The 8,091-nt window shown below is 39.7% G+C and overlaps 1 protein-coding gene across 3 annotated transcripts in view; it reads right to left on the bottom strand.

Moving 5' to 3' along the window:
* Positions 1-8,091, bottom strand: part of LOC106879184 (WD repeat-containing protein 37) — a 141,523-nt gene that overhangs the window by 72,049 nt on the left and 61,383 nt on the right. For all 3 annotated transcript variants that reach the window (XM_052968596.1, XM_052968598.1, XM_052968597.1), the window contains 2 exons: positions 6,340-6,525; positions 6,014-6,152 (listed from right to left, as the gene is read on the bottom strand). In XM_052968596.1, the coding sequence (XP_052824556.1) occupies positions 6,014-6,152; positions 6,340-6,525 (325 nt within the window). The remainder of the gene's footprint in view (positions 1-6,013; positions 6,153-6,339; positions 6,526-8,091) is intronic.

Raw genomic sequence — 8,091 nt, 5'->3', positions numbered from 1 at the left:
CTAGTTATGTTTGATAAAAAATAACTTATTTACCAAAGTTTTAACATCATCTCCTTCAAAATATTTATCTTGTGCAGCAATACACCAGTCCCAGTGTTCCTGCCACTTTTGGAATCCGACCTGCACCTTCTGTGATTCACTCTGAATCTCGACAACAGTGTTAAAACAGCAACCTTTGAGCAGCATTTTTATATTGGGGAAAAGAGAGAAGTTTGCAAGTGCTAAATCTGGTGAATAGGGCGGGTGTAGAAGCAATATCATGTTTTTAGCAAGAAACTCACAAGCAAAGAGAGCTCAGTGACAGGGTGCATTGTCATCGTGAAGAACCCAATTCTTCATTCTTTACAGATCCAGTCACTTTTGCCAAATGTCCTCCCTCAAGCACTTCAAAATGCCACAGTAGAACTCTCATTTCATGGTCTGACCCTCATCATTGTTTAACGTCCGCTTTCCATGCTGGCCTAGCTTAACTGGCTTGACTGAGGACTGGCAAGCTGGGAGGCTGCACCAGGCCCCAATCCAGCTTGGCAAGGTTTCTACAGCTGGATACCCTTCGTCTGAGAGTGGAGGACAAATTCTCAGTGCACAATACTGATGTTGTAAAAACGATGAGAATGCTCTTGATTGAGCTACAGCTCTGTTATGCCTTCTTTGGTCATGGAGATGAAGGCCTCTTCCATTGTGATGACTGCTGCTTTGTCTTGGGTCACACCCCAAGACCCAACTCCCATCACCAGTGATGATCTTCGACACGAAGCATGGGTCATAGGCAGCATGCTGATAGAGATTTTCACAGACTTCAACGTGATGTTCTTTCTGCTCAGTGCTTAGCTGGCAGGGAACAAACTTGGCAGAGACAAACCACATATTCAATTCAGATCTTAGGATTGCCTGCATGGACTCATACAACAGATTAACAACATCAGCAATGTCATTGATTGTCCTCTGACAATCCTTATGCACAAGCTAATGAATTTTCTCCACATTTCTGGGGTGATGCTCATGGCAAGTCTTTCAGATCACTCATCATCTTCCAGGGACATTCTACCGCTTTTGAAACACCCCTGCCACTCAGAGCATTGCATATGACCCATTACCTCATCCCCTTAAGCTTGCTGAAGCATGCTCAATGTCTCTGTAGCAGACCTCCCAAGTTTAACACAAAACTTTACGTTGTCTCTTTGTTCTTGTCCATGACAAAACTAGCAGACTACAACATACACATGATCACAAACATGCACATGATCACAAAAACACAAATTTTACAACTTGAGAAATAAACACTGTGACATCACTCAGCACACTGCCTCATGAAGGTCACTGCTAGCTCTCACTGCACACACAACTATGTGCTGTCATCTGGTGGTGTGCTACAGAACTAGTCCAGGAACTTGACTGTACAGCCGAGGTGTACCCCCACATCCTTGCCACCACCAGAGGTCACCTATTGGTTAAACAAATTCCTTGTTCCCTTCCTCATCCCTATCTACTCACTACCTCTACCAGCAGTTGCTTACCCATGAATATTTCATGGTAGTGAAGGAAAATGAAATTCATGCTGTAGCCAATCCCCATTTACACTGCACAAGGAACCATTGCCATCAAACAAATGCCTACAAAAGTATTTTTTCAGATGCTGCAAACAGTCCCCAAACTATCCTCTCATGCTTCCGAGGTCCACCATCAACATTCATACAATGGAAAGCAGATCTGGTGAGATTGTTGAAATACCTAAGAGGTAGATGTAGCCTGTGGGCAAAAGGTACAAGGAAGGAGAGCTTCGGCTTGACTGCTTGTGAGCAAGGAACATAGACACAAATTCTTCTGGGTGAGCAGTAGCAATGAAGTAAATGGTGTAGGTATCGTTTTAGCAGAGAAATGGATAAGGTAACTGAGGTAGTCAGGGTGTGTGACAGGATTATTAAGCTAATAACAGTCTTGTATGAACAATAACATTTATCTCTGCATATGCTCCACATGTTGAACTGGCATATGAATAGAAGGGTAGTTTCTATGAATTCTTTTTACAGACTACTTTGACACTGAAAGAAAATGACATTTTTATTGTAGCTGGTGACTTCAACAGTCATGTTGAGCAGCACTCCAATGGATTTCATGGTGTGCATAGAAGTTATGGCTTTGGTACTAGAAATAAGGAAGGAACAAATCTGCTAGAGTTTTGTTATACAAATGACTTGCTGGTCTGCAATACTAACCTCAAGAAACCTGCCAGCCATCCAATCCCCTATCAATTTCATGGGCCTAGAAGCCAGATTGACTACATTCTCACCTGAAAGAGGGATAGGCAGATGTTTGTGAGTGCAAAGTCCTTCTTGGCTGAAGAATGTGGAACTCAACATAGGTCAGTGGTTAGTAACTTCGGACTTAAAAAGGTTCACCAGAAGCTTTTATGTTTACAGCTGCTGTAGAAGCAAGAAAAATTATTTCGGGAAATTCCCAACTCAAACATTCAAAATTAATTTTAATACATCACACTTATAATTTAAATGACATGAAGAAAAAAGTTCTCCCGAGAGACAGAATGTCCAAGAGTTAATGAGAGACAACACAAAATAATGTTGACTAATGTTAGCTGACAATAAAACAATTGTTTATATCATTTACATAGAGTCATTTTTCGATTTTGGTCTTCTTGATTATGAAATCAAATTTGCTTATTTTCCTCCTTTGGTAGAGCACTCTAAGACTTTCAAGTAATGTGCATAAATGTCTAGATATTTCCACTGAATGTTCTGATCCTATGTAACCACCAGTATGGTTTCCAAAAAGCCAATTCACCAGTATGATTTCTGAAGAGCTAAATCTGCTAGGAACCTACTCTCCTCTCTCAACCACCAGTAGGTTCTTACTTTGGTTACCCTCAACATCAGCAAATAAAACTACATACCTGACATGCATATTTATGACTGAAACTGGCTACCTACCGACTCCATCGATCTTCCATCACTCGGGTCAATGGTTTCTTCTCAGATTGCACTCTTGTCATGTGTGTTTACTAAACTCTTTCTCTTCCTCATTCTATCAGATCCAATGTCCCATACATTCAGTTCTGTCCCCAACTCTCTTCACTCATTGCATCAATCACTTAATTATCACCCTGTCCAACAACATGTCATCATTCTTCACTTTCCAAACTATCAATCATTCAGTCACAAGCTAGATACACATCAAAAACACACTGACTCCTTCAACTGAGACCTCAAAAGCATCATCCAAAAGAGTTATGCCTATCTTGTCTCCTTTCTCAGGCAATAAATACCGGCACCCCGTTGGTTACAGCGAATAGGGTTCCAGTTGATCTGATCAACAGAATGGCCAACTTGTGAAATTAATGTGCAAGTGGCTGAGCACTCCACACACACATGTACCCTTAAGATAGTTCTCAGGGAGAGTCAGTATGACACAGAATGTGATAAGGCTGGGCCCCTTTCAATTACAGGTACAACACATTTTCGCCAGTTGAGTGTACAGGAGCAACATGAAATGAAGTGTCTTGCTCAAGGACACAATGCACTGTCACTACCTTATGATGAAAAACTGAGTACTGCAACCACTAAAGCACATGAGCCCTCACTGCAACAAATACTACACATATAAAAATACAATGGCAGCAAAAGCTTCTTAGTAGTGAGTAACACTCAGCTAAAGATTTAAAATTACTCCAAATGTTAGGGTTCACTAACACTTAAGATCTTTTTCTAATGAAAACACTTCCCAAACATAGCCATCTCGGATGGTGCTTCTGTTGTTACTATAATACCCCTGCAACTCAGATCTAGTTGAGCCAATGCTACCTCTACTCAAGTATTCCTCTCTTCTCTTCACACTTGTTCATCAGATCAACACCCCCAGACCCCAATCTAAGCACCACATCCAGCCCTCACTCTCTAGAACATTATCCCCCCTGGAATTCTCTCCCCCTCATATATTCTTGTCACGGGTGTGTTGAATTAAAAACATTCAAACAGAAATTAATGACATCGCTTAAACTCTGAATAAGGAGCCGTACCCATAGCAAAGACCATCAGTACTGCCTTTCAAAAGCATTATAGTACAACAAAACACACAAATATACAGGCTACTCGTCGCTTATAATAGTAACTGTCTTATTTACGATAACAGAGCCACTGAGAGCTATGTGTTATGACAATAAATACAGTACAAAGCTGGGGCTGGAACACGATCTCTACATTTTATGAAATCAGTTCCATAATTATCATGGAAATCGGTTCCATAATTATCATGGACGTCTCTGGTCAAAGGGAAATAATCATTAATTACCTCCCTTACCATATCTATACGAGATAGTGAAGAAGAGTTATAACCGATCCCTATCTACAAGTATTTGACTCTCATTGATTATACTGAAGCCAATTCAAGTTCCTCAATGAAAAATATACTGTAATGATGTCTGTTCTCTTTCTAAAACTATAATTGATGCTGCAGTTTTCCATTTGATGTTCAAGTGAATGAAAACAAGACACCTTGAAGATCATGGCTTTCTTCTGTATTCCTTTCTCTGTCCCATAATCTCACATCAACCTTGAAAGAAGTCTGACGTGTGTGTGTGCGTGTATGTGTGTGCACATGCATGTATGTATTACTGTTTCCTTTCTTGACATTGTATAACGGTTATAAATGAATGTCATCATAAAGCAAGCAATAGCCAATCCAATCTTCTGTGAAAACATGTCTGGTCTTGCGGAAATATGACTTTATATGGAAAAAGGTGAGTGTTGACAACAGGAAGGGCATCCAGCCACTGAAAATCCACCTCAACAAATTTCATCCAACCCATGCAAACATGGAAAAAAGGACTTTATGGTGAGGATATTGATGATACTATTTAATGAAACACTGCAAAAGGCACTAGAAACACATAGGATTATTAAAAGCAAGAGACAACTGCAATCCCTAAAAAAATTACTCACCAGCGCCAAATTTCCCACCAAAAATACAGCCCCACAAGTCAGAAAGTGCAACCGCCCTAACTGCGGAACTTGCATCTTCCTCTTAGAGGGCTCCACATACAAATTTACGTCAGGTCAAACTTTTACTATAAAATATGACTTCACCTGTGCTTCGAAGAACTTAATCTATGTTCTAAAATGTGGAGGTTGTGGTGGTGACTACATTGGTCAAACCAGCTTAACTTTGAGGGATAGACTTATGGTGCACAGGCAACATATCTTGGACCCCACCACTAAGAAAATTTCCGTAAGCAAGCACCTAGACCAATGCCCCATAGACATAAACCCTAAATACCAAATCTTCCTTCTCTATCAATGCACCAGAAACACTTCAACCCAGGACTGGTAGGGAATTTGATGTAGAAGTAGATGTCCATCAAAGACACCCTTCATCATAGAGATCATTACACATACTCAGTAGTAAGGTAGTAAGCAGTAGCTAAATAGTAAGGACCAAAAAGTTCAAAAACATCACAGAAATGGTTTCGCTCAAAATGCAGGAAGAGAATATGAAAGAACTGTATCTGACCTATTCATTTCAGAGGGTTATAATGGTGTCTATAATAAATTGGCAGAACAAAAAGTTTTAGGTGAATGAAATGCACTGAAGCAATCTGCAACTTTTAATGACTTTGGAATCAAACCATAAACTGCTCCAACAATCACTGGAAGCGGATGACAAGTTTTGTTCCTAAAGTGAAACATATAAAGGACACAACAGAGATGAAGTTGGTACTTAAAGTTTGTGAAGGAAAGATCTTTAGAAATTTCAATACATGCTTGCATGAAATGGTTTCCACATCATACAACAACCATATGAGGTTTTGAAAGCACAGTCTTACAACATAAGGCATTCAGCATAAATGAATAAAGAAAATTAGAGGGCTTTAAGGCAGTGACCCATCTATAGAGCAAAAATGTTAGTATGGATGTGTCACAGAATGGATAGCAGTAGGAACAATGAAAAATGGTAAAAAAGCTAATTCTATCTCAATTGCATTTAAGATTAAAAGATTACTTACTGAGTATGACCCTGGAAAACATTGACTTCTAAAGAAGGATCTCTCATATCCCATAATCTGAATGTAGTATCTTTGGAAGACGTTACAACGAGTCTTTGAGATGGATGTGCGCATACATCTGTCAACTCTTGGTGATGCCCTGCATAAAACAGAAAAGCAATCATCATCATCAATGTAAACACCAATTTAAAATAAAGAAACAGAAAGAAGCCTTTGATAGAACTCAAACTAGTCGTCTGAAGGCAGTCATTAATATCGTGAAATAGAACCTGTATAAATATTGAACAAAGTTCAACAAATCTATACCAAATATGTGAAAATCTTACCAGTGAGTGTATTAACTTGTTCTCCTGTTTCTGACTCATACAATATAGCAGTCCTATCCCAAGATGCCGTAATTACTTGCTCTCCACCAGCCATCCAATCAGCAGCAATGACAACACACATGTGACCATTCAGTTCAACAGCAGGGGTTTTAACTAAAGCAGCTTCTTGTGATGAATCAATTCCATCTAAAATAAAGGAGAGACAAAACAGATTAAACAAGACAAAAAGTAGATTATGTTGGAAGATATTAATGTAGAAACACCAGTAACAATAACTACAAAATCCAAAATTTGATGTTGTTCCTAATTAAACAGGAATCCTTGAAATATGTTCACGTCTTTGACAATAGGAAAAGACTTTTTCTTTTTTTTTTTTTTTTTTTTTTTTTCACACTTCGAGTCAAGAGAACCAGGACGAGGAATCATGTCAGCTGTTCTACAGTAAGATTAAAATCAGATGATCTTACTTTCTGCAATCTACTGTTCTATACGACAAATGAAATTACTATCCGCAATACAAACTCCAAAATGTCAGAGCAATCAACTACAGCTCGTATCATATTCAGGTTTGAGAACTAATATGACATTGGTTTTACAAGAAAAAGCAATTAATTGTGAATACCATGGCTTTAAGGAATGTCCTCGCCATGTAGAGGTTAGTTGTCTCAAAACATAACCTTCTGCATTTTGAAACTATCAGTCAATTACAAATCACTAGGATGAGGAGAACTAATGATCAATTTCAAAAAGATCAACAGCTACTGGCCCTGGTGGATTCCCAGCAAGCCTTCTAAAAGTATGTAAGTGAGTCCTAGCAACACCACTGCAGTCCCTCCTTCAGAGCTTCTTTGGAACTGGCAAACTCCCAAGAAAACTGAAGGAGCGTAAAATATACCTTATTCATAAAGGAGGTAGCAGAGCAGAGGCCAAGAACTACAGACCCATCTCTCTGACCTCGCACATCAGCAAGGTCATGGAATGAATAGTCAGAAGAAAACTAATCGCCTCCCTTGAAGAAAATGACTTGCTGCCCGACACCCAACATGGTTTCCGACCAGGAAGAAGCTGCCTGACTCAGCTCTTACAACACTATGACTGGGTGCTGAAACAGCTGCTCAACCACTCAAATGTGGAAGTGATATATCTTGACTTTGCAAAGGCCTTTGATAAAGTCGATCATGGAATATGTCACAAACTGCGTGATCTCAGCGTAGTTGGAAAATTGGGAGTATGGCTTGATGACTTTCTGAAGGATAGAAGTCAGGTGGTAGTAGCCAATAGGGCCACCTCCAAAGACATGAAAATAGTGAGCGGTATTCCGCAAGGCACTGTTTTGGGACCACTACTGTTCATAATGGCCCTCTCAGATATACCCTTAGCCACATTGCAGCCATCAACATCAGACATACCCTCAGCCATGATTACAAATTATGCAGATGATACAAAAGTTTCACAAGTAATACAGAACCCTGAAGACACTATGCACTTGCAATGTGAGCTGTATGAAATATACAAGTGGACTGAAAAGAATAGCATGCAGTTTAATGCCGAAAAGTTTCAAGCCTTGTGCTATCAGCATGCAAAACTAAATGCAGTACCCATTAAATACACTGGACCTGGAGGGATTGCAATCCCAGAGGCACAGTCAGTGCGAGACCTGGGCATTTACATGAGTAATGATGCATCTTTTCATGTGCATGTTGCTAAGTTGGCAATGAAATGCAGGTGGCTGACCGGATGGACTCTTAGAAC

The sequence above is a fragment of the Octopus bimaculoides genome, chromosome 6 (assembly GCF_001194135.2).
Source record: "Octopus bimaculoides isolate UCB-OBI-ISO-001 chromosome 6, ASM119413v2, whole genome shotgun sequence".
NCBI lineage: Eukaryota > Metazoa > Mollusca > Cephalopoda > Octopoda > Octopodidae > Octopus > Octopus bimaculoides.
This window is presented reverse-complemented; position numbering and strand designations above follow the sequence as displayed.